The 27692-nt window shown below is 44.5% G+C and overlaps 2 protein-coding genes across 3 annotated transcripts in view; one reads left to right on the top strand and one right to left on the bottom strand.

Annotated features, from left to right (window-relative positions):
* Positions 1 to 27692, top strand: part of maco1b (macoilin 1b) — a 194812-nt gene that overhangs the window by 72670 nt on the left and 94450 nt on the right. The gene's annotated exons all lie outside the window — the stretch shown is intronic.
* On the bottom strand, positions 247 to 25159 carry fndc5a (fibronectin type III domain containing 5a). The gene is made up of 6 exons (XM_070842313.1): positions 25099 to 25159; positions 9384 to 9499; positions 8540 to 8732; positions 1512 to 1601; positions 1222 to 1355; positions 247 to 306 (listed from the first exon to the last, which is right to left on the bottom strand). Exons 1-6 carry the CDS (start codon positions 25157 to 25159, stop codon positions 247 to 249), a joined length of 654 nt encoding a protein of 217 aa, XP_070698414.1.

The raw sequence follows: 27692 nt of genomic DNA, 5'->3' as shown, positions 1-27692 counted from the left end.
CCGCTGAACTCTCGCCACAGTTACTCCGCCGCCAACTGTGCTCTCAGACCAGCGCTGGCCAGGCTGTGCCTGACCCGCAGGGTCCTGCAGCTCCACTTCAGGGCCAGGCCCCGTGCCAAAGGAGAGAAAGTGCTGCAGAAGGGCCCAGAGTCCCAGCCTCATCCTGACAAGCAGATGGGCTTAAAGGGGGCCTGCTTGTTTGTGAGAACACAAAGTCTTTTGGATAAAGAGAAGACGTCTTGGCAGTCACACCTCAATGATGTTGACAGATGGCATCCTATTGTTGTTGTTGTTGTTCTTGGGAAACTGTTGGAGGAAAGACAGAGATGACAGGTATGAGAAGGCTGGAGGACTCACAGGAGTCACACAATAATTTTCTTCAATGAGCATGAGGATGCCTCTGTACGCGGATGTGTTATTAATGTTTAGAACAAGAGAGTGGTGGAGTAAAGATTTGTTTTGACTTTTGTTTTCTGCACTGGCTTGAGCAGGAAATACATATGACATGGGACTCTGCACCATGCACTGTATAAAAGAAGTGGACGTGGCTTCCCAGTCTGAAAAGTGAGGCCGAAGTGTCTTAGACCTGTATTCTTTCTAAAGGCCTACAGGGGGCGACTCTGCTGGTTGCACAGAAGTCTGGACGTATAGAAGAAAATGAGTCTACTTCTCACTTGATTCACTACCTCAGTAAACATTTTCCTAATGAGTTGTGAGTCTTAAATACAGCATGATGTTTACTTATTAAAATATGATCTCATTTACAACAAAGTAGACCATAAAGCAGGGAATGCTTTAGGTCGGGCTACCTTGTGACTAACCAGTCAGGGGTGTTCATGCCAAAACCTAACCACTCAGATGCAGAGGTCTAATGTCACTTCTGGTTCTGAACCCAAGATGGCGAGGCCTGTAAAGCGACAACTCTTGGCAGGGTGACATCACGTTGGCTACGCCCACTTCTTACATACAGTCGATGCTCTGCACACTGATCAGACACAAACTTATCAGAAGCCATGACTCGTCTGTTTGAATGCTGTGACGTCATGCACATAATGGTGCCATGTTGAAGCAGAGTTTGGCTCGAGCCTGCAGCTGACGTTCACATGACTCTATGGTTTTGCATGAAGTGCCGGTGGAAAAACTCTGGAAGTGGCCGGGACCATTCACCTGCCCGGCGCCGCTGAGGGGGAGGCACCCGGGGAGAGGGGGGTGGGGTTATACCTTACTGCGCAACAGCCCCCCCGTCGGATGTTCAGGAGTGCTGCACTCGGAGGAGTTCTTGGCTTTGTCCTTGTTGTTGTTGGGCTCGTTGTCTTTGATGATGTCGTACTGGCGACAGAAGAGAGCGATCACACCTGGGGGGGGGGGGAGGCAGAGCGTGTTCATGATCAGCCAACTAAACACAGAGGAATGTGCCTGATCTTGTAAGCAACCACAGGGTATTCTGTTATTGTGGGTGAGATTACAGAAACGCTGTCTGATCATGAATCAGTGCACATTTTACTCCTCACCTGCCCACATGATGAGTACCACCACGATGATGATGAGCTCCCCCGCCCTCAGCTGGGTGGTCTGGCCCACTTCCTCCATCGTCACTTCGTCTAAAGGAGTCAAGGGGCAACATGTTCATATCTGACTGTTAGTGCAAGTGGATTAGGCTCGTCAATTCTGTATCATGACTCGAAAACATCAGAGAAATTAACAATGGTTCAATATTTATCATCAAATAAAAGAGATTCGCTCCAGACACACTGTTAAGGACTGTTTTCAGGGCTGAGATGAGACCCCGACAGAAAGCCCCCACCTCTGAGTCTGGTTCTGTTCCAGGTTTCTTCCCGTTACAGGGGAGTTTTTTCTCCACTGTTGCAACTGATGCTGCTCATGTGGGGATTCTTGAATCCTTAATGTTGAATTCCTGAATGGTGGGTCTCTCTCTTAATTAAAGAGTCTGGTCTAGACCTGCTCTTTATGGAAAGCGTCTTGAGATAACGCTGTTATAAACTGGCGCTATATAAATAAAGATTGATTGAAGTTGAACACACAGATACACACCAAGGCTTCAGCTTCAGTTTGGCTGAGTTTATTCATCAGCTGAGAAATATGTGAGACAGTCTGATCGTAGTAAAGAAGTCGCTGCACATATATACCCAAAATGCCATTCATCGTTGACACCACGAAGAGGCCTTCATGCAAAGCAAAGCCTTCTTGCGTCACTTGCGGCCCCTTTAATATCTACACCAGACTGAAGCACGGGGCTGGAGCATCAACAACGCGTGCATTAATTATCAGATATACTAAGTGTAAAGTATGCCCGTTCCTGTGCATGTGACTACAGATTGATGTGTGAAAGTGTGATGTACCTACTAACACACACATTCATCAAAATGTCCTATCACACTGCCAAACTGTACAAGAGCCAAGGTCAATTTGCTGCTGCTCTTCATCAGAGCCCATAATTAGAGTTCTTTCCTGACCTGAAGTTTGAATCATTTCCCTTTTACACTCGATGGGCTGTCATAAAGTTTTTGCATCATTGCTGCCCGTCGCAGGCTGCTACTGAAGTGGAAGTGCCTCTGAGTCCTGAGGCGAGTCGTCGGTTGGGAGACGAGGGGCTAATTGGAACAAGATGAAGCCAAACAGCAAAATAATAAAAATACATCAGCAAAATGTTTTGCTATAAAATCAGGGTTTTCACTGCGTCTAATGACTGACACTTAAAGCGCTCCGAGCTCAGAGGCAAATAAGTCATGTTGAGTGTGCTTATGCAGCGCAGGCCTCTAATAAGATCTGCCAGGCTGCTCCATCACGGAACAAGGATTCTGCGCATGAACAACTTTGCACCAGTCGTCTCCTCAGAAGTGAAACGGCTGACGGATCAGGGTGTTGTGATCAGAGAGGAGATGTGTATTTTGAATCACTGAAGCATTTATGACACAGCTGATATAATATTAACATTAAAAGCCACCTGTAAAAATGAGGGAAATGTGTTTTTAAAACAAGATGGCAGTCACACAAACTATTAGATTTTTTGAAAGAATAATTTAACTACTATTCCAATACTTGAAAATCAATGACCCATCCCTTGTTTCCACCTGAACGTACTCATCATGAAGTCCAGACAACAACTTTCTAATGGTCATCATTTGATAAATTCTTGAACTGTACTGTTTTCATGCATTACTTTGGCTCCTGCTGTAGTATTAATGATTGCTAGCTCACGTCTGTTTCTCCTCGTCTTCCAAAATACGGTTTAAAGTCATCCTTTCACCATCGTTTTCTGCTGTTCCAGAGAAGATGCCAACCCTCTCTTTGCTTTCCAAGTTTCTCACTTGTAGAGCACCAGCAGACTTGATTTTATGATGCTGCAAAGTCATTTTATCCATTGAGGGTTTCACTGGCGCTCTCTTTTCACTTCAAGGTCCATGTCCTTACTCTTCAGATCTTGAACTTCCTCACACACTGTTTGAGGCCTGGTGCTGTGTTCCTGAAATGCTCTGTTAGTGTTTTCACCCCCTTCAGATCTCACTTTATACTTTGCACAGGAGTACCGGCACCTGTCAGCCGCTCTCCTCCTGTCGCCATTATGTCTTAAATTGCAAGCTAATAGCAGGGGGGCTGCAGCACAGGTGCGGACGAGGACCTCTGTTGCAGCAGGAAAAATGAGCAATGATTTTTGAAAGACTTCACGTAGGCACATAAACACGCATACGTGAGCAGCTGCACTGACGTGTTTTGCGTGATCACTAATAGGCCTGATTCTGCAGGCGCCCGCCGGAGTCTAAAGGTCACAGCGACGCAGAAGATGAAGACAACTGTTAAGGCTTCATCTACGAGCATGATGGAGAGATAAAGAAATGGAAAAAGTTGATCACAGCAGATGGGATCAACTCACACCAGCTTCAAGTGGTGTGACCATCAGGAGGAATATCAAAGGCAGAAGTGTGTGTTTTCTGGTTGTTTGCACATGCAGCAGTCTGCCCTTAGAAGCCTGCAGGTTTCTGTGGAACAAAGCAGCAACATGTAACTTTTCACTTTCACAAGTCGGAGGCTCGATCTAAAGTTCACCGCGGCGTTGAGAGCACTCCTATCCTTTTATTAGATGCAGTGGGTGACATTTGGAGGGCCCAGTGTGGCAGGAACCCCACGCTCCAGTAGCTTTTAGCAACAAGCAATTCTGCTGATCGATTGGTCTCTGTTGCCCAGTATTAACTAATCAAAGCACAACAGCCCAAGGCGCCTGACACGGCTGCCAGCCGGCCTCACTGGGGCCAAATGGTCAGCTGTAACACCTCTGATGCAGGGTGACCATTCGCCAGACTCACAGCTTTAGAAATCAATTTCCTTGTACAAATTCAGCAGCAGAATATTTTTGATTTGCCAACTTAAGTTCAGTGAGACAAAAAAAACTCTGTAGTGTTGTAACCTTTATGTTTTGAATTTTAGTTTTCATAACCTGAAGCACTTAGAGATGGAGACCTTGATGACCACAGATGTGCCTACTTTACCACTGGATTATATGTTGTCGACTGTATAAAGAAGTGGACATACAGTAACTTCTGGGCCTGTGGAAGTGCCTTGAACCTGCATTCTTTCTTATAGCCAGCATGGGGCGACTCCACTGGCTTAAAAAGTCTGAATGAATGGAAGTCTTCTCACTTGATTTATGACCTCAGTAAACACTGAGGTTTATGATCTCAGTCACTAGCTTCACATCCTCCTGAATACAGCCTGATGATCATTTAGTACATGATGGTCCCAGTTAGAGCAAAATGGACCATAAAGCAGGGTTTGCTTCGCGGTGGGACTACTTTGCGACGAGCCAAACATAGACTGTCTTTGTGGAATGACTGTCGCTTCTAGCTCCAAAAAACCAAGATGATGTCCATAAAGCCAAACCTCTCTTCATACGAGAGTGATAGCTGCAGTACGGTCCTGCTGGCTGGACGAATAAAAGGTTCCAGCCTTTAAGCTAAGCTGGGCTAAACATCCTGACTGAGCTCCGTACTTAGCTTACATGAGATTAATATCATTCTGAAAGGAAGACAATACATTTATTTCCCAAAATGTTGAGTTATTCCTTTTTGGTGCTTAAGTCGTATAGGATTCTTTGCCTTTTTATGTGGCTGCTTCTACTTCAGTGGCCACAAAGTGTAAGAGGAAACCAAGGAGGTCTTACAGAGCTGAGAGATGCTTTTTGGGGAAATTTCTCACCGTTTTTACTGCAGCCCTGTTTTGACATGCATAAACTCCTACGTGTCAGAATAAAGGAGAATTGTTTGCTTCATCCTTGTTTGTGAGAATTTTCCTGTGAGCCAGAGACGGAAAGCTCTCCGTCTATCAGATATTTTTATTTTTCAGTGTCTGTGTGCCTGGTTCAAGTAATTTGTCCACAGAGAGTGTGCATCACACCATACAATGCACAATAATGTGCTTCTGAGTGAATCACACATTTGTGAGTTTTTGGGGGAAAAGTCTAATTGTGAGTTGCTTATTGGCAGGATTTTGTATTTGCCTTTACTGTTACATCCTCTGTGACTTCCTCCCTTTTCCTCCTCTGTCTGTCACTCTGCCCCCCCTCCTCTCTTTCTCTGATTCATTGTCTCTTCCTCCTCCTGTTTTGTGCTGTTTTTTTTTAACCATCTCTCACACTTCCTTTGATCTCTTGAAGCTTAAACCTGTCGTGAAAGAGGAAATTAGAAGAAACGTGGAATAATCCAGCATTTGGGGCTCATCCTTTGCTCTTTCCACTGAGATCAGCACGATGTGTCAGAACAGAACGGCTGAGCAGTTGAGAGAGGATGGTGAAAACCTCCCTTTTCTTCTAGGGATGTTTGCCTGTCACATCGAGACAAAGGACAGAACAGCTGTACTGACTCTCTCTCCCACACTCTCTACCCTGTGCAATTATCTGCACTAAAAGACAAACTCTGTTTTTCCCTTTTTGGTTCACTTTGGATGTCAAAACAGCGCAATTTCCACTGTTTTGCCCCTTAATAGAAGGTACGTTTAGAAATGATTTATCAACTCCACAGAAAGATATTTGTGTTGATTTGTTGAGTTGTTATCTCTTAAGTAGGTCTGAAATAGTGAAGAAGTGAAAAAGCTTAGTGACCACCTGTGCACTGTCTGTTATTTGTCTGCCTACTTCAGTGTAAAAGCCCAACATGTCCTGGTGGATTGAAACTACTAACACAATCGTTCTTATTGAAAATGAACTAACATTCACTTTGGAAGCTCCCAAATCCTAACTACTCTGATTTTCCACTGCATTACAAAATGTTGACTTGAAGAACATCTGCTCATCTGTCATCAGAAGGTTTTATTGTTTCAACGTAGCCGAGCTAATTAAACAGACATCCTTGAGCAAGCGGTGCAAATGAGACAGAGAAGGATGTGTGGTGTTGTGATAAACTGTGAAGTTGTTGTTGAGCGCCAGTGAAGGATGATGAATCACAGACCTGCTCTCTGTGGAGATTTGCTTTGTTAAATGTGTGCATGGTTGGAAATGTGCGGAGGAGCGGGGAAATCTTTTTTGCTTTGCAGCGAATAGGGACTTCATCTTGTGTGTGTGTGTGTGTGTGTGTGTGTGTGTGTGTGTGTGTGTGTGTGTGTGTGTGTGTGTGTGTGTGTGTGCGCAGAGCCTGCCAATATGCGGAACTACATTTTTGAGAAATGGATGAGGGAAGCTGCTTCCTCTAACAGCCGTCCAAATAAAAGAGAGGCCTCAACTGCATTCAACTCCACAACCTTGTTTTAAAAACTGGAACCTCGGCCCTGTGACGCTTATTTTAAAGGAACAATTCAACCTTTTGGGAAACGTGAGTTAGATGGGTTGCACCACTCTCATATCCTTACTCTAATAATGAAGCTGGCTAACTTAGCTTAGCATAAAGACTGGAAATGGGGGGGGGGGAAGCTAGCCTGGGTACCTTTTCCACCTCTAAAGCTAACTAATGAACACACTATCATGTGCACAAAAACCAAAGAGTAGAAACGTCAATTTCTTATTTGAGACACACCTAAAAACAGGTAAATTATCATGGCTACACTTTTTGTACAGATTTAGCAAATAGGCAGCAACTTTAGCTTTAGAGGTGCTGGTTTGTAACAAAACGGCATCTTTCAGATTGGCTAATCAGGAGAACATTAACCTGCCAACACAGATATTGTTTTATTCTACTAACAGTATAAGTACAATTGTGGGTTTTAACATGAACCAAAGAAGAACAAATGTTGTCAGTGTACTTTAATAGAAAGCTCTCCCTCTACGCCTGCTTCACCAAGCTGTTTTTCAGTTCTTTTATCAATCCTGTGTTGTCTAAAGCTATTTAGCATTCAAACTAATGACAGACTGACAGTCATTTCTAAACTATCAACCGGTCGGTGAACACCAATCAACTACAACCTATACAGAGCAAAAGTCTAAATTATATTAAAATACATATATATATATATATATATATAAAAGTCAAGTATAAAAGTCAAGCGCTCCCACTTGGGAGACAGGAAGTAGTGTATACCATTTCTTCGTATTGGTGCAAAATGAATTGTTTTCTGGTTAGAGGATCTCTGCTACTGACCTTCTCATCGAACTCTTGGCAAGAACATAGATGTCATTTTTGTTCTGTGAGGAGGGTATAATTTCCCTCTCGTCACTGTCCCTCATGGAAATGTAACTACCCCTCTCAGGAAAACAGCTGAAAGCTGCAGGAGATGGAATCATTTCAGCAACCTCAAGCAAACAAACTCGTGCAAGTACACACAAAGACGAACCCTGCAAAAAAAAAAGAAAAACCTGTTGTCTATCTGGATCCTGTGCAGTTATTGATTTTTGTAAATTCTTCCCCTTGCAGAAACAACACACAGACAACACTTCCTGTGCTAATTGGGTCTCGGTGGTGAGAGGAACACGTCTGTAGTGCTCTGCAGTGATTGTATTTATATTCTACATGTCTCTGCCAGCCCACTCGCCACCACAACAGAAGTTCGGACTGTTTTTGGCTGCACAGCCTGGGAAGTATCGAAGTGTAGCGGCGGCTCATATGAGAGATGAGTGTAGATGAGAGGAAGAATAGATGGAGTGGGGCTTCAGCCAAAAGCACATCGATTCGCTACCCTTCGCAGCTCTGACTACCTCCTCCCTGCGTCTGATAAATGCTTTCCCTCATTTTGGTGTACCGCGCAGTTGTGCTGGGTGCATACAGGGTGAAGCCCACAGAGGCACGTCAATACACGATGAAGTATGCACCCCCCTCGGACGTTTTATTCCCAAGCTGTGGTCAGTGGGGGCGAGCTTTAGAAGCACTCTGTTGTGAAATTTCATTTCACGCTTTGTGTGTCTATTGATTTTTATTGGTCTTTAGACAAAATCAGTCAAGATATTGTCAAAAGGCCAAGTCCCCTCTGCACTCACTGTGACGAAAAGGACAGAAACAGAGTGAAGGAATGTGCAGTTTTGTTCTTTTAGGTGTGGAACTGTTGAGCAAGTGTTCATATTTGTGTGTGTGTGTGTTTTGTCATTGTGCCACTTTACCTTTACTCTTAGAGGCTTGAGTCTCGGCCTCCTTCGGCGTCCGGAAGCGCAGGGCATCGCTCAGTGGGCTCGTCCCAGACATGCTGATGGACTGGACATGCACAATGTAGTCTGTCTCTTCCTCCAAGTCCCATAATGCACAGGAGCGCGTGGTGGTGTTGACTTCCTGGATGAATCGCAGCATGCGCACGTCTTTCTTCTGTTGGGGTGTGACACGGTAGAGGACGGTGAACATCGTTTGCAGCAGGAGGGCGCGAGTTTGGTGTTCAGTCACCATACACTGACTCACAAAGTGGTGAAAACCAAAAAAGGGGCTGCTATAGCAGGGTCTGGAGTTCAGAACATCACAGTTCACATCCACAGCATTTCTACTTCCTCTGCTCACACACACACGTCGGTACCACTGTGATACCACGCTGTCCTCCCCCATCATGTCACTCCCAGCTCCTGTGAATGGGTGTCGTCTGTGTCCGTGAAGTCATGACAGTAATGTGTGTAATGTCTGTGGGTGTGAACGACAAGCGTGTGTGACTCTGTATGTTTATGTGAGCATGATGGAAGCAGATAATATCACTTTCCCCTTTCGCAGGGCTGTCAGAGTCTGTTGTCGTCAGACAGGCAGTCCGACAGGATCCAGCGTCCTGTGATAATTCCCATAATGCATACCGACTACAAGCAAGGGAACAACACAATGAAGAGAACAGGACATGGCAGCAAACACCCAGTGATGAACCACAACTTAATTCAATTAGTGTGTGTGTGTGTGTAATGTTTTATTCTTGCTTAAACAACTGCATGCACCCTGTTGGTACATTTACATACACATCCAGTGTGAGCGAGTCTAGCTCACCTGCTGTGTGATGGCAAAGCCGATGACGGGGTCTCCCTCGGGGATGTCCCATGTCACCACAGCAGAATTCGCTTTCACTGCTTTGATGGTCACATTGACGGGAGGCGACAAGCTATCTGCAAACAGACAGAGAGAGAGAAACAAAGGCTTGTTTTATCTCCTGCGCTATGAGGCAGATGAGAAGTTCAGCTCCGTTACGATTCTGCTGGTTGCCAGAAAGAAAAAAGAAAAAGGAAAAAAAAAAAAATCGGCCGCCAGCGTGGCAGGAAGCCAAATTCAGCGCTGTGAATAAATGGCTCAGCTGAATGCATTATGTAAGGTGGAATCGATGAGTATAGAAACAGAACAATCCCTCAGAATGCTGCAGGTACTGTCCGAGCCTCAGCAGACACCACAGTGTGTGATATGAAAGGGTCAGTGCAGTCTGTGACCTAAAATCAGGCTAATCTTTCATTAGAATGAAAAGAAAAACTATATTTTGGACTTAATTTTTGCCATACTAGTGGTGTGGCTGCAGGTATGGTGCTGTGATCCAGACTGAAATATCTCAGCAGCTGTAGGATGGATCAGCATTCATGTTCCCCTCAGGATGAACTGTAATCACTTTGGTGATCCTCCCACTTCTCCTGCAGCGCCAACATCAGGACAATGTTTCAAATAGCTGATTTTTGACCAAATAACTGCAAATTGTTCCATCAACCTCAGCTGTGCTTTGTGCTCCGTGATAATTAGCAAATGCTAGCATGCTAAGATGCTAAACTAACATTGTAACATGCTTAATATGGTCTTCTCAAAGCACCGCTGTGCCTCAGTCCAGCCGCACAGAGCTGCAAGCATGGCTGCAGACTCTTAGTTTCCTTTCACACCCGTAATGCTTGGCCTGAAATATTTACAACGTTACAACTTAAAAATTTCTCTCTGTGGACCAGTACTGTCTTATTCCATCTTTTTAACATTCAGCATCAGTGCACACCTCTCAGACCTGGAACATTTTTCCTTTCAGTATTGCATACACAGATTTCTGATAACAGTTAGAGGCCCACCAGCCACATTGTGCCAGTGAAAAGCGATGAAATCTTTCCATATTGCACTCTGGATTCATCATTTTCTTTTTGTCTTTGAGAGAGGCTGTCTGTGTGAGCTTATTTAATGGCTACTGAGATTTCAAATTATTTAAACAGCTGAAATGCATGCAGTACAGTAGTAACAGTCAGACATTAAAATGCTGCTTTAAAATGTGAACCCAGATATTTTATGATCATGAATTTATGAGGCTTTTTTTCTTCTTTGCCTCCTGGTGGTTCAGATGTAGACAGCAATGTGGCCTCACCAGTTGATCTGTCTCACTTGATTTGAAACTGGTGATGCTGCCTCACAGCTGAACACAATGAAAGTCTGAACACAGTCTGAGTGCAGTAAGTGTTAATTAAATTCTGCTGCTGACTCTCTCCTAGAAGTGCACACTGACTGACCTGCTTTTTTAATATTTTGAAAGCTTTCGGGAAGTTCTGAAAAAGAACAAAATACCAGATTTAGGAATAATGATTTGGGGCCCTTATATAATTAGGTGAGATTATCAGTGTGTGTGTGTGTGTGTGTGTGTGTGTGTGTGTGTCCACGTATACTTTGGTGGCCTCAGCTGCCACCAGATAAAACTCTACTCTTGTATGTGCTGCTCCAGTCTACACAACACACACATGCACACACACACACGTAGTGGCTACAGTCTCGTACGAGCTAGTGTGCAGATCAGATGATCAAAGTGCCCTCAGCCGAGGAAAACACATCAATTTGCTTTGAATTAGAGTGAAACAGATTTTCCTTTCACTCTGCCTACACCATCTGATCTTCTGTATGTTTTTGGTTCTCATGTAAATCATTTAGGGTGTCAACCATAATGGACAAAAAGCTCCGACTGTTTGTGATGTGATATTTTTGTGATAGAAAAACGGTTCGTGCAGCCGAGATGGACGTGGCTCGTAATTTCATATAAGACTGATCAATTTTGATCCCTGAAGCGTCGTCTTTGTTTTCATTTAGATGAATTTAATGCCTGGGGGGGCTAATTGAATTATTTTTTTAACACCGTGAACTGTCAGTGATCTAAACTGCTGCGTGAAAATGTCGACATGATGATTTTCTAAAAGAAAGGTCACCATCCAAGCTGTAGCTCTCTGTATGCAGACTGTCTTCCCTATAGACAGAGCCAGGCTAGCTGTCTCCCTGTTTCCAGTCTTTATGCTAAGCTAAGCTAACTGGCTGCTTGCGGAGACATGTGAGTGGTGTTGAGCAGAGAGTGAATGAGGTTTTATGATGGTTTTTATGGTTACTGCTGTCACAGCTTAATTCAACTGTGTTGAACTATAAAGTGAGAAGAGATCCTTTATGCTGCAGCAGACATCAGGAGAGGCGGTCGCTCTCAGTGATGCCTCTCCTCTGTCTTTACTGGGGTACTTATCTAATTCTGCTCTCCAAATGCAGTCAGTGAGTTATTGAACAGGTTAGCGCTCACTTGCTCTCTGACGGGTACAAATCACACAGCTGGTAATTACAGGCTGATGTGCTCGTATACACACTGACATACTGTACATTCACTGACAGCACTCCATATCCAAGCAGGCCCCTCTGTTACGTTTCCGCCCGCCTGCCGCTGACGCTTTGATGAATGGCCCGACTAACGGTAGATGACAGGATGGAGACCTGCTGCATCTCTTCATCAGCAGGGACTGTGATGTTTGAAGTGGCTTCGCTGTTGTTTACTGTCTGCTGTTTGGTTGCTGTTTTCTGACAAGACCGAGGGACGGGCGTCTGATGGGACTGAAGGAGTCACAAATCAAACTCATTATCTTCTTGTTAGTTCTCTCTTCCTCTCTGTCTCTCTCTGTCTCTCTCTCTCCCTGTCTCATGCCGTTTTAGCTCCTAATGCCCTTCGGGGGAATACGTTAACTTCTGGGAGTCTGCTGCAGACCATGGCTGTACACACGCTGAAATCTGCTTTAGAATTCCGAATATCTGTACTTCCTGTCTCCTCTTTCAGGACCGTACCTGTTATGGGCAGGTTACTTCAAACCTTCAACCTATCCCTCATTATATTACATTCCATTACTTATTACTCAGCAGTGAAAGTAATGTAACATTACTGTTTACTATATCAACCCTCCATCAAACTCCTGGAGATGCAGTGACAAAGCAGCCTCCCAACATAACGGAGTGTTACTGGGTTTAGTGATGTAATTACTGCTACTTTGACACTAATGATCCTGATCCTTTTATTTAAGTTAAGATCTGAGTACTTCTTCATTTCACTGTCGTCTTTAATGAGATGAAAATCCATGGAGATTCATGTGCACTCCCTTGCTGATGCTCATACAGAAGGTGTTACCGTGGTTACCAAATGACTTGGACGGATGCGTCCGTCGCTCACGCAGACTGAATACGAGACATCAGCGTGTCATCATCGGGGTTATTTTCTCCACAAAGCTCCCGCGGGGAAGACATTATGTAACAGGAGGACTAGTGCTCAATGTGACTAGTTAACTGATCTTCACTTGAAAAATAGGTGTTCTGCCCCTTTAAAAGCCAAGAATAGACTATAAAAGAAGAGAAATTAAGTAGAGAAAAAATGAAAAGGGAAGCTGATTTTGGCTTTTAACATGGCTTCTGCTGAGGACATGAATAGGATAGAAAATTGTATATTCCAGACGTGATTATAGAGCCAGTCTGGTGTCACTCTATGACTCTCTCTCCTCAGTAATCACCTGCCTACAACCTGACCTATAAGGCTGTACTTATGAAGCTCTGTACTTCGTGTCTTTTAAATCCTATAATTTTGCACGGAGCTGGTTAGCTCTTTTAATAAAGCCTCTACATTTCTGATGTAGGGGAGAGCGCTTTCTCTTTGCTCCAAAAACGGAGCAGGCTGCTGCAAAGCCCTTTGAAATTAGAAGTTCTTTACCCACTGGGTGATCTTAAACGAACGATATCTCATTGTAACTGCGAGCTGTGTAGAATTTCTGGTGTTTTCCCCTTCATTTGTTGTATATATTGCTGAGTGCTGTTGGAATGTGTAAATGAATAATTGTGTCCCTCCTGGAAAACAGATTAGACAGAAGAAAAATGATAAAACAGATTATTACGTATTTATTGCAATCAGGTGGGAGTGGAGTTTAAAAAACCACATGTCCTTGTCATTCCTTCTCAGCTTTGTGCAAAACAAAGTTAAACCATCTCTTCGAGTGTCCTCACGTCCCGCGGCTTCCGGTCACTTTTTGTCTGTCTTTGTCCGTCTCCTCTCCCTCGTACGTCTGACTACGCTGAGGGACGGAGAGTGCGGACGTCGGCCGTGACCGTGGGCCTTAAATATCCACATGACATGAGAGTCGGCTCTAATGAAACACCAGACAGATGTCTTCATAAACTCTCCCCCATCGCAGTGGCACACAGCCTGCCTCACCCTGAGAGATGGGGGTGACTTTGAGCAATGACGTATGTCCTGTGTGTGTCTCTGTGTCTTTGTTAGCCCAATAATGATCAAAGTGACAGCGACTTGTCTGTCCCATGCTGAGAAGTGTGAAAGGTGACAGCTCCTTAATATCCCTGTTCATTAGAGAACTCATGGTGAGAGAGAGTGTGTGTGTGTGTGTGTGAGGTGAAACTGTGTACAGTCAAGGAGAGGAGGCCGAGCTGCTGCCTCACAACACACACAGATTCACACACACACACACACACACACACACACAGAGTGAACAGTCCAGGCCCATACAGCCTATCATTACTTAATAAACATTCTGCTGGTCTCTCTGTTGACACACACCTCCTCCAGTGTCCTGTGGAGATCATAGTGTGTTTTTTGTTTGGTTTTCTTTTCACCACATGTGTACTTCTCATTTTTACAGTTGGTTTCCTAAATGCTTTCTGTATGGAATTTATTTTCTTGCCAAAAATCATCGTGTATAATTGACATTTACACTTGATCAGTCAAGTCAAAGCACATCTGCAGTCGCTCTCACTCAGTCAGGTGTAAATACAATCTGTACAGTTTGGCCACATCCCAAACGTTGACATTTCTCCTGACCTGGGACGTCCCGCATTTGCTGACAGCCAGCGCTAATTTGCATATAAAGATCTAATCACAACGTGGGCAGGATTAAGATAACGTTTTAATATGAGGTTTAAATAGAAAAGATGGTGTGATCAGATGTCATCTGGGTACAGATCATATGTTAATACCAGGTGTAATTGAAGTTAATGCAGGGATGAATAACCCACCAGCGGGCCAGAGGGAGAGACTCACCCATGGGTCCCTCTTTGCATTGTCTATGTATACTTTCACCTTTAAGTCATCATCAGGCAGAGGGTGTACACATACGGCAGCCTCATTAAATCAGTACTCTACTACAGCAGGTGCACAACCCAGTGCCACGTTAGCTGTGTGTCTGCTAGTGATTTGATTAAACATATTTCAGTTTAAATTACATACCATGTAAGCCCAAGAAGTAATGACATAGTAAACCTATAGTCTTAGATACAGGGCCTAAAGGTGAGTGCTGATGCAGTGCGACACGTGAGCAGACAGCAGGGGCTTTGAGACTGAGAGAGCATAGAAAAGCTAGCAGGGTGGTGTTCCAGCTTCCATCCGCCCCCGTGGGGAGATATTACTGATTTGTACCACCTTATTACAGCTCTGCAATCCTTAGAAATGCGTTTCTCAGAGTCAGGCCCCTGGGCTGACTCTGCTCCCTGGGATGCTAATGAGTTAGTCTGTAGGCTTGTGAACTAACATGAACACTGCCTGTTAGCTACATCTTACTCCACCCTTATCTGGCATTTTTTTGAGGCAGGCACGGGCTGCGGGCGTTTGTTACTTCCTGTTCCTGTCTCCGAATCCCTCTGGGGATCACTGTGCTGCTACCGCTTCATGGTTAACAACTTAGACCACTTCAGCTCATTTCACGACTAATAGTGAGTAAACAGTCACTTTCTATGGGAGGTTGCAACCAGCAGGTGGGAGCGAATATCAAGGCGGCGTGCATTTGAAAGAGCAGCTCGGAAGAGGGAAGAAATAAAACTTTGTGCAGCAGACAATTACGGCTAAAAAGGGCGACACCCCGGGGGAATTGGCGGTTATAAATTAGCACTTGATGATTAACGCGGTGATGTCTCGCGCCGCCGCTAATGACAGCGCTGGGGGAATGGCGGTTACTTGCCGCGCTTGTTTCCCGCGCTTACATGTTACCGAGTCTCAGAGGTGTGCGAGCTGTGAGCGCTGTGCTCTCTGAGGGATGGCGGGGCGGAGGGGGTTTTAGCGTACATACAGCTGGCGGGGACGCAAGCTCCCCCTCATTCATAGTTAATGTGCCATGATGGAGCCATCAGGATTTTGTGCTGATCTGGAGTTTGCCCTTGCATGTGTCAGAGGAGGCCTTGGCACGTGGTCGTGTCCTTGTAAACACACACACACAGAGTTAGGACGTTAGAAGGATCACAGTCCGACGCTATTGAAGGCAAACATGTGGTGTTAATGTGTCTCATTTATAAACTGAAGCATCTGGTGAATAATTTAGCAGCGTTGTAGCACACTGTAACACTGTGTCATGCTTTATAAGTGACTGCCCCTAATGCCTTTTTCATTAGACTGCCTACTGTTTCACAGCCGCTCCACCTCCTCTCCATACAACTGCTTGAAATGTTACGTAAACCACAAAAGGAGCCCCCCCCCCCCTTCCCATGGATATATTCTTTGTCTCTTCTTCTTTGTCCCGCCATTTGTTTCATGCAACTGCCTGCAGTTGGGTCTGTATCCACCAGCTCTTTGTTAGAGGACATCCACCTCATAACAACATTTCCTATATTTCTTCCTCCGCTCACTTTTGCTTTCTATGTTTGTGACTGTAATGGACACTTGGTGCTGAACCTCCGCCTCAAATACACCCGCGCCGTCTATCTGTGTTGGTCTTTTCATCTCTGTCTGTCTCTCCAACGCTCCTCGCTACGTTTCCGTGCAGCCACTACACAGCGGCTTTTTTGGCAGCTCCTCCATAGCCTGGTGTGTAAAGCTCTCTGCCTGTAACTGACACTTCAATGGGGATCTCGGTGCAGGGAGGAGATGGTGGGTGAAACGGGAGACGGTAGCCTAGCTGTGACTCACACAGCGCACTGTTCTGCTATTGATTAGCCTCATGCTACTCACACACTGGCTGCTGATCAGCTGCTTTACAGTGGAGGCAGATGTGCAGTTTATAAATAGAAGGCCGGCTTACTGTCCTCCTATAGAGTTTAATTTGGAATTCATTCAGAACGTCTTCCTGTAACGGCCACTGAGCCACTGCTGTGTGTGTGTGTGTGTGTGTGTGTGTGTGTGTGTGTGTGTGTGTGTGTGTGTGTTCTGCACGTGTGCATGTGTGTTTTCTCTGTGGTCCATTCTGCCTCTGTACACAGCAGCCCAGCGCTGTCAAATAATCACACCTAAGGGTCTTTTTGTCCCTTTGTACAGAAATGAGTTATTTACTCATAGGAAATGAATTTTCCATCCCCACTGGCCACGAGAATGCTGAGGTGGGGAGGGGGGGGGTAACAAAACAGAATTTTTCTGTCGTTCTCCCTTTCTTTCTATCACGCACACACACACACATATATATACACCGAACACACACAAGCGCTGGAAAAGGGGGAACAGCAAGACTTTTTGTTATTGTAAGACAGTTATTGTGGTAATAAAGTGGTTATTGGATGCTGCCAATAATATCTCAGCCTGTCGCGATCAGTTCCTTCTTGTCACTCACCGTCACACGTTCGTACAGTAGTCTATATTTCCATGTCTTTTAATCAGTGAAATGTCCCAAAAGAATCAGTTACATTTTTACACACCTATTTCTTTAGATAAAGGCTTTCATCATATGTTAGTATATTTGTATGTTAGCAAGCGTGTTGACCAGTAGGCCATGAATTTTGATCCTCGAGAACCTTATTGAAAAAACAGTGTAAGAGCTCTCAGAGTGAAAAACCCTTGGATGCTCCTGTAGTGTCCTTGATTTCTAAATTGAGAACGTGCAAGAAGTGTTTCTCAGAAGAGCGCTGCACCCTGTAGAGGGCCTTGGACCTCTGGGGATAAGCTACGCCTATTTTGATGTGGACGTATCCTGATAAGAAAAGGGACTGCATGTTTTACACATTTATGGTATTTCAGTACAAAAACAGTAAGCAAGGCTGAGATGGAAAGGAAGTCGACGTGAGAAAGTTCACCAGCCCGTTACATCATCCAAAGCGGGATGCCCTCCCCAACCCCACTTCAAAACTCATTCTAGCACCGCTGCGCGCACACACACACACACGTGCACACACACGCGCTCACACACACGTGCACACACTTTTCTCTAATTAAATGTCAAAAGCCAGGGTATGAAAATCAATGCAGCATTGTGTGCAGGGAGAATGTAAGCAAGCTAATTCAAAAAAGCAAGAGTGCTGTGAGGCTGATTATTTGACAAGCCCACTGCTAATGAATCTACTCTCTCATCAGTTGCAAATCACACACACACACACACATACTCACACACATATGATACAAGGTTATGACTCTGATATTGGCGTGTGATACATAATGCTTCTCTTCCTCCTCAGACCCACTGTAGCTTCTCTAAGCTGGCGCCTGAGCCCTGCTGAGGACTCGGGTACAGCTGGTGAAATAATGCCTACAATAGCTGCCTGGGAGGATTGGTGTCACAGGCAGGTGGAGGGGGAGAGTGTGAATAATACTCCCTCTTCGGTTCCTCCATGTTTCACTCTCCCCACCGGCATTCTCTGTCTCCCCCTCTGGCTCCCCTCTCCCGTGGCTCTAACACTAGCATCTCCTCCCTTTTGCATACATTAATTTGCTCTCCCTCTATCCATCACTCCCTTCCACCCCCATGTCTCTCTGTAGCACGTATTCTCCTGAGAGACACACATGCTGTGTGACTGACTGCTGGCCCCTGACAGAGGATAGACGCCCCCCCTGCACAAACTTGACTTGCAGCTCCTGGCATAAAGGTTGATCACGGGAACCTGACTGACACACACACATTTACACCTTAGGCGTCTGTGTGCACGGTCACATTTCCCTTTATACAAACACACACGTTGCTGCCTTATCAGTGCAGCACAACACTTGGAACGGGAGACAAAACTTTAGTAAGAGGAGACAAATGAGCCTGTGTGTGTGTCTGTGTTGGTGAAGGCAGTGCAGGTAACGTCCTGAGGGGCCCACCTGTGCTGCAGACTGCTCGGATGTAAAACACACCATCTGGACCCCCCCGGATTTGCCTGCATGGGGCTAAACAAAAATAGTATTTTTATGCTCTGCTGGGCTGCTGAGGAGAACTGGAGGAGGAGACTCGGATCTCTGAATCAGATCTATCAGTTTGGGCTTGTGCTTGAGACTGTGTGTACATGCAGACCCACTCATGACTGTGCACACAAACAAACCCCCAGTGGTTCACAGGTGCGCTCGTGGGTAAAACCATTCCCACATGACAGACACACAAACAAACTGCTGATAACCATGGAAACAAACAAAGGCATGCATTTACATTTTTAAAATGTCTTTTTTTGTCTTTTATTTTATTTTTGTAAAATATAAGTAAATAATTTTCCCATAAATGCCGTCGTCTTTTGTTTGGTAGTGAGTGCACCCGTGGCTGCATATACAGCAACAGATCTGATAATCAATCTGCATTACTAATGAACTGTACACTTCATTATCAATGCAGATTGATTATGAGATCATCTTAAATGATTTAACCAAGACAGTTATGCTGAAACAGTTTAAACAAATGCCACACTGACTGTGCTGCTGTGCCTGTGTCTATTTAGTGTTCTTTGTTTGACCGTCACACAAAGTAAGATCCTTTTTATCTTTTTATGTCTCCCCATGCTTGTTTTTAGTTGCGTCATACACTCTGGTGATTTACCAGCTACTAAACAATAAGTGGACTAATATCTTCTCTGTGGCTAAGAGCCTGGAAAAGACTTTTAGCCAAACCCTTACCCCTCTGAGTAGGAGACCTTTAGCATGTGAACACACCGCATCACTCTTGGTGTAACCACATTGTGTCACAATACATTATACATGCAATAAGTGGAAATGCTGTGAAACACAACGTGAGATAAAATAACACTATCACCAGTGCAGGAAGACTCATAAAAGCAGACCTGTCATTGTCGATTAATCCTTCACGCACGTCTGCTTCAGAGACGCTACACGGTCTTATCCCAAGTGTCTGGGATGTTTTTCCTCTTTATCTTTCTCTGTTGCTACTTTTCTCCACAAGGTGTTACTCTGATGTTGACCATTAGTGTCTTCCTGGGAGCCTTTCTGTGTGCGTGCAGGATGTAGAATAGGTGAAATTCATCACTGTTCACTGTGACCGCTCATATTTGAAACAATAGTTTTTTTTGACTGTGCAAACAACTCTTATGCACAGAAAACTTGTTTATACATGCTTCAGTCATGCACTCATCCTCGTACACACGCAAATCCACATAAAAAAACCTTTACATCCATTGATTTCCCCCCAAAACGGCAGCTCAGCCCTCCTCCTCCTGACATGACAGACGTGACACTGGACAGACGACAGACTGCGTCAGCGAGCAGCCGCTGCCACGTCAGTGTTTTGGCATCGCCATCTCTTTCGCCCACAGGCCCCGGCGTCCAGATGATTGCACCAATCTGTCCTCTAATGCCTGCTTCATTCCATTTTCATCAACAAAAAGAAAAAAGAGCCAACCTGTTGTCACCGAGCAAAAGCAAACATGGATGAAGAACAGCTTCCTTTAACGTCACATAATAATAGCAAATTGAAAAAAAGAAGAAAAAAGATTCAAATCTAAATAATTTTCTTCAAATCTTGGTGCTGCCACCAGATCTGACATCTTTAGCACATTTGGGCCACAAGACCATCGCGCTCTGGCTCGTTCTCAAGGAAGAACTCAGAGACTTTCTGAAACAGAGAAAAGGCCGACAGGTGCCAGAGGAAAGAGCAGCAGCAGCAGCGAGTTGTTGATGGGAACATTCAGTGGTCCTGACATTTATGTAAGAAGACAGGTGACAATTAAAACGTGACAGGGCGTGAGACAGATAAAGGGAGATTATCTGGGCAGTACAGACGCAGCAACAACAGCGGCAAAGCTTCGGGGAGGACTTCTCAAATGTTAGCTTTTCCTTTTTTTTTGTCTTCCAGCCCCACTTCTGTGTTCCAGAAATACACCATCTCTTTCAAGTCAAGCCTATAAATTAGTTGTAGCCTCATCGTTCTATTCTAAAGCTTGTTCTGTGTTTACGCACAGATCTGCATACACACTAAAAATACCTTTGTGCATGCAGCCAAAAACAAACAAAAGAAGAGCACCAAAATACACATAGCTGTATAACTCCTATAGTAAGTCTGAAGAAAAATGCTTTGAACTGAATTAATGTATATGCATATTAAACAAAAGTATAGCACTGAATCATATATTACGTCTCACTGTCGAGAGCTGAGATTTGTCCTTTGGCGTTTGAGGTTGGCAGAATAAAAGATATATTCAGGGGGAAAACAGATGTGAAGTGGAAAGTGCTTCATTAAAGAGTGTCCACAGCTCCACAAAACCCTGAAACACTCAGGTGTGCAGACCATCAGGAATTTGATTGGTTGTTTAATTTGGATGTGTGTGTTTGCTAACTCTGTCTCAAGAGCCTGGAGGAGAGACGGACTGCCATGGAGTGTATGTTTAGCCAGTTTCTTTCCTCTTCTTTTTTTTTTTTTTTTAATCTTTAAACTTAGTAGTATTGTTTTATAATGTATTAACAGCACATTTGGCTTATATGTGATTTAGCAGCATCTTGACATGACGTCCACGCTGTGTGTGTGTCCACTGCAGCCTGGGAACTTAAGTTAACTGAAGTAACAGCTTGGGAATATGTATTTATGTCTCCTAGTCAATAATATGATAGAAATATCACAGTGAAATAAACAAATGCGGTCAGTGAAAGTAACAAAGAGATATTTTCCTATCAAACCTCCCAAATCTGATGCAACGTATTTGTAAGGAGAACATGCAGTGACTAAGTACCACGCTGTAATAAGCAGTAGACTGCTGTAATAAAAACCTACATACAACAAACAAGATTACAAACAGATAATAATTACAAACAGCTAATTGTCCTCACACAATTGACTTGAGGGAAACTAATGAACAGGTAATCACACACACACACACACACACACACACACACACACACACACACCTCCCATCCTTTCTGTGCCCTGCTAAGGAGCCTGTTCAGAGGGAGCGGCGATGTTTCAGCCATCCAATCAGGAGCCAGGTTTAAAGGACTAAAAGAGGAAAAAAAAAAAAAAACACCACAAGACAGTCTGCTGCTTGTAATGTGAACCGTAAAGCCAACAACATCCCTGTTTATGAGCCGTGCACGCTCTCTGCTCGTCCTCTGGAACTTTGCACGTGCTGAACTTTGATCACTCATCTGATTTCATGCATGTGACAAAGCTGCCGTCTGGAAACAATAACACCAGAGACCCTGAAGGCAGTTTTTTGTTTATGAATAATGCAGTATGTTGTGTCAGAGAAACCATCCTTAAAGCATAAACAAGTATTTGTAATGCGCTTTTGAGAAAACTGCTGCATGTGTGACAAACGGCACAGAAAGTACATTAATTCTGATTCTGCATCTCTCTGACTGATTGGACGTCTGCTCAGAAATATTCACAGTGTGAGTCTGTTTTCCTGTTTGATGATAATGCGGTGTGAGAGAAGGGGAGGATGTGCAGCTTTTACAAACTTTAGCTCTCACGTCTGAGGTCTGTAACTCCTCTCTGTGGATGCTGGATGGCTTCGCACTTGACACATAATATTCTGTACTCACGGGGAATTTATCGCCGACATTCTGCTTGATTTTATTTTTACAGTATGAAAGTACTGTAGTGAGCTCACTCACTATTCGAAGCGTCGCTCAAACAACAGTCCTGAGCCTTTGCATTGCTTCCATCACTGTTCAGTTTGTTGATTGATTCACTGATTTTTTCCCTCTCTTCAATGTTAGGGAGCAGGGAAAATTGCCTGCGAGGATTTATGGCCTCATTAAGATGAATGTGTTAGAGAGTCAATTTACATTTTAAATGGAAACATTACCTTTCCTTTCCCAGGATCAACTGACTATTTATGAGTCACAATAAACACCAACGCAGTAAAGACGTCACCGTAGTGAGCACTTTATGGTGCCGTGGCGCTCGCCCACTCACTCCTGCCAGTCCTCCTCCCCACCCCGACATCGATTAGGCCTGGTTATCCTGGTGCAGGTGTCTGTCTGGCTACGTCTTCAAACAAAGACTAAAATTTGAATGGAGTCGAGCTGCGAATCCAAAAGTAACGCAGTTACAATTAAGGCTGCAAGTTTCACAAGCGGTTACATCTTTTAAACACTGGGACTCACTGAGGTTTCTTAATTTATTCTGGAGCTTCAGAACATCGGTTGATAGAAAAATCTCAACCCAAGGTCCATTTAGTAGCTGTTCTGGAGCTTTTGATCATTTGTTTGTCATGGAATGGAAGATGTATAAAACACTATTTTGGGGCATTTTATGTCCTTATCAGATACAGTCAGAGATGCATCAAACATCCTCGTCGGGACTCGAGCCACTAATGTTGCGGCTCCTCATGTCTCACCCCCCCCCTCCCTAAGCCCCCCCCCCCCCCCCCCCCCCCCCCCCCCCCCCCCCCCCCCCCCCCCCCCGGGGATGCTCCCTCTGAGCACTTTAAGGGCTTCTCATCCAGCAGACAAATGGAGTGGAGACTGGAGTGCACTGATTGATTGGCAACCTTTTAAAAGTGCAAATATTTCAACACTACTGTGTTCAGTAGAGTCAACATGGACAACAAGAAGAGGCAAACACATCAGATTAGTGAGCAGCCGTCCAGCTGAACGGGGTCTCAACATTTCTTATATGTTGATCATTTGAGGATCATTTGATTTGGGTGAGGTCGTTTTGTCGACATTGAAACAAACCACTAAAAGCAGCGACATCATGACGGCCTGATGTACTCTGGGTCAGTGTCTCTGCAGACACTTGGCCATAGAGCTGTTATTGATTGGTGGAAAATCATTTGTTGTTTGTGATTTTACTACACATGCAACTATATTCTTATCACTAGTTAACATTTATGAGCAGCACATGAGCAAAAAATAGTTTTACACACTATAATGTAGTCGCAAAAAGATATGAAGAGATTTGAGGTGTTTATCAATGTTTCTCAGTTCTACTGTATCTCCTCTAATGACGCCCCGTATATGGTGCATCAACAGACTATATATATATATATATATATATATATATATATGTATATATATGTATATATATGTATATAAATGATGCACTCCACTCCAATGATTTGTCCATATTTGTTCATATATCATTATATATGACTATAGCTATGTTCTTTGTTATCAAGAATTCATTAACTCTTTATTCATCAGTTATGGATGATTCATAATACGAGTAGCGAACAACAAAGCAATCTAAGCTTACAATCACATTATCACATTAGAGTGTGTTACGAGCCCTTCATGAAGTGTTCATATACAAATGTTTAGACGCGGTAGAAACAGGACGTTAAACCAGTTACCAGTGCAACAGAAGATGTCTGCACACCCTAAAAACATTTTAAAAACATGAAGACTTTTTCAATATATAAAATAATTTAGATTCTTCCCAATGACTACTTAAAATAGAGGAGCTCGCACAATCAAAACATAGTAATGTAAGTGTTTTATGTCCGTGTGTGTGTGTGTGTGTGTGTGTGTGTGAAGAGCAGCTCACTGATCCATCGTCAGTAGAAAGGTTGAGGAGTGGGGGGGTGCTGAGCAAACCAGAGATGCATTTTGATGTCAGGGGTGAAATATGGCAGTGAGTGGTTAAAGTGTGTGTAGCATGGGCTTTAAAAAGCATGTTTTATAGATGCTCTCTCTCACACACACACACACACACACACAGGCACAGCATGCATCGGTGGTGTTTCCATGGATCTATGTGTGAGGACCACTGTCGCTCCTCAGCAGTCCGATCATGCTCTGTCATTAGTCACATTTTGGATTGTAGACATAAAGATGTGTAGCACTGATCAGAGGTCAGCAAATGTTCCTATGATATTCTGACAGTGTAAACATACAGCTCAGGTGTGTGTGTGTGTGTGTGTGTGTAGCAGTTTACAGTACCTGCCTGAAATGAGATTCAAAGGTCAGCTGGGCTCACAAACACACACACACACACACACACACACACACACACACACACACACACACACAATAACACGCTTTGTTACAGGTCAATTAAGCCCCACTAATCTTAATAATCTTAATGAATCCACGTGAAAACTGTCGGATTGTGTTTCTGTGCAGATTTGTCACGTGTGGACAGTTCAGCCCCCCCCCCAGCCGTAACCCTTCCTGTTGGTTTCATTAGATGACAACACAAGCAAACACAGTCTATACGCAGCGTCTCCCAACAATAAAGCCTGGACAACACAGCTCCTTGTAAGACACCAGTGTTTCTCTCTCACACACACACACACACACACACACACACACACGCCTCTGCAACCCCCTCCTCGGTGCCTAGAATTAGGCGATCAGACCCCACTCCGTCCGTGGAAACATCCCTCTGGTTGCACATAAACACAAACTTACCCGCTGAGACTCTAGAGACGCACAGACAGCCGATGAGGACGAGCAGAGGGAACCTCTCCATCTTTCTAACGCTCGGACGACGTGCGGTCCCATTTACTCTGGCCGGGGGGGGCGCCGCGTTTACCGCCGGACCGGTGCGCCGCGCCGTGCTGCTCGGCATTCACGTCAGTTCATGCGTATCGTCTCGACTGGGGGAAAAAAAGGGGGGAACGGCGACGGTGCGTCTGCGGCTGAGGATCTTCAGCACCTCGGACAGCGGCTCCGGCCACATTCAACAGCCTCGGACTGTCCCCGAGCCCCCGGCCACCGGCCAGCCAGCATCATCTTCCCCGCCTGCTCGTTTGGCGTCGTGCGTTCCTCCAACTGCTGCTGGTGGTGCTGGTGGTGCTGCTGGTGGTGCTGGTGGTGCTGCTGGTGCTCAGCGCCGCTCGGCTGCTGCAGACAGACTGAAACGTGCTGGCTTTGTATATGAGCGCCTGGACTGTCTGCCCTGCCTGCCACACTCTCTCCTGAAGGCTCCACAGTGAGAGAGGCGGAGGCTGCAACACCACCTGGCTAAATAACCCACGCAATGCAAGCCAGCGAATGTCTAAAAAAAAAACCTGAAACTTGAGTGTATTTTCCTTCCTCCCAGGCCCGAAGCTCTGATCCCACTGCTCTCTGGGGTCCAACTCTTCTGGCCTACTCCTAGTTAAGTCACACACTCGTCCTTGCAGCACCAGCTGTAGTAACTCGGTGTGCACACCTCTTCCTGAGAGCTGATCAAATGCAAACTCGCCACCAGAAGCCCTCTGCTGTGATGGAGCATGCCTGCTGCCTCCCTCTCGTCCCCCCGCTTCACTTGCCCACTTGCTGAGTCTGTACTCTGAATTATTGCTGCCCACTCGATTAAATATGCATCCACTGGCCCACGCAAACAGTCGCCTGTGCAAAACATAAAGTCTCTTGCCTTTTTTCCACTTCAAAAACAAACACGTGCCTCCTGATTGTACCACTGAGTTGACCCCCAGCCCCCTCCTTACCCCCTTCCTTCCCCCCCACCATCACATTGGAGCGCGTAACGAAGCGGGTACAGAAGTGGATACAGTCTGCATACAGTACCTGGTGGTTTCCCTGCAGCGCGCGGAAGCTTTCCGGGAACTCTGAGAGTGTGTGTGTGTGTGTGTGTTTTTAGAGGGGGGTGTAAGTCCCGAGTCAGGAGAGCCACTGTCCCCTAGCTGTGTCCCCTAGAAGTGTTGCCCTCACCCCGCTGTGCACCTCCGCTCCCAGCCTGCCGCCTCTGAGGTGCTTCACAGGAGCAGCGTTGGTGGAGGTGGAGGGTTTATTGTGCTGCTTTTTTGTTTTGCATGCTTCACTCTCCTGTAGGCTACTGCTCTCCCCCTCCATCTGTGTGTGTGTGTGTGTGTGTGTGTGTGTGTGTGTGTGTGTGTGAGAGAGAGAGAGAGAGAGAGAGAGAGTTGTCACAGTTCTGTATTTTCCATTAGTTTTTTATTTATATTTCCTTTCATATTGTTTATTTCCAGAGTGGATTTGCTTATTTCAGTTTAGCTTTTATTGTTTAAAATGTTTAGGTTTAGTCAGATTTAAAAAAAAAAAAATTAGTTTCAGTATTACTTCAGTTTTTCTGTTATTATAACATGGGGGGGGTTTGTCATAGAACTGGTAGTACAACACTTGATAAGCTTAAAGTGCAGAAAAGCTTTCAGACACGCTGCCCTTCTTCCTGGAATAGTGCACAAAAGTACCTGAAACTGTCAGAGCTGATCACTGTGGAGGAATTTAGGTCACTGTTAAAGGATCGAGCTAAAGAATACTGTTGGTCTTTGTGATTGTTTTAGATGTCATTGTCTCATAGTGTAGAACTGATGTGGTTCATATTAACAGGATATTATGTTCTCTGGTCCGTTGTATTGTGTCTGTGGTAACAATGGCAGTGCTGCCCTCATGGCCATGACTCTCTTAGAAAAGAGACTGAATCTGTTGTGTGTGTGTGTGTATGTGTGTGTGTATATATATATATTTATATATATTTATATATTTATTGCCTCCAGTAGGTTTAACAGAGAAAATGATCTGGCACCGCCAAGAAAATGTGTGTATACATATATATCTACACTGTTGTCCATTATAGTTGGAATAAAATGTTTTTTACCTCTTCTCATGAAATGATTGTGACAATGTGATTTATTCTTGATAAATAAAGTTTATATCTTCTCAACTTTATTGATCAAACTCTTCCAAACATATTACAGTGAAACTTAAACCACAGTGAACCTTTGCAGACTGTGTATTCAGGCTATTGAACAATTATTCAAACTTTATGGGCAACAGTGTATATATATGTATATATAATAGAGAGAGTAATATAAAATATGTGTGAATAATAAATAGAAAAATGAGAAAAAATATAAGGGTGACATTTTACGTGCTGAAAAAGGATTGAATGGCAAACATTAGTGTAAAATAGCAATAAGCTCCAGTCTGCGCTGCCCCAAGCAACAGAGGTGACGGCTTTCATCACCAGCTTCTACAAGCAGAGATCGAGTGGATTTTTCACCTGGACATGTGACAGTTCTGTTTATATGTACTGTGTA

The sequence above is a fragment of the Pempheris klunzingeri genome, chromosome 13, assembly GCF_042242105.1.
Source record: "Pempheris klunzingeri isolate RE-2024b chromosome 13, fPemKlu1.hap1, whole genome shotgun sequence".
Lineage (NCBI taxonomy): Eukaryota > Metazoa > Chordata > Actinopteri > Acropomatiformes > Pempheridae > Pempheris > Pempheris klunzingeri.
This window is presented reverse-complemented; position numbering and strand designations above follow the sequence as displayed.

Excerpts from the sequence above, each read along its gene's own strand:
- fndc5a (XM_070842313.1), bottom strand. The coding sequence starts at position 25,159 with ATGGAGAGGTTCCCTCTGCTCGTCCTCATCGGCTGTCTGTGCGTCTCT. Across the intron at positions 9,500-25,098 it reads CGTCTCTAGAGTCTCAGCGG|ATAGCTTGTCGCCTCCCGTC; the intron begins GTAAGTTTGTGT and ends GTCTGTTTGCAG. Across the intron at positions 1,356-1,511 it reads GGTACTCATCATGTGGGCAG|GTGTGATCGCTCTCTTCTGT; the intron begins GTGAGGAGTAAA and ends CCCCCCCCCCAG.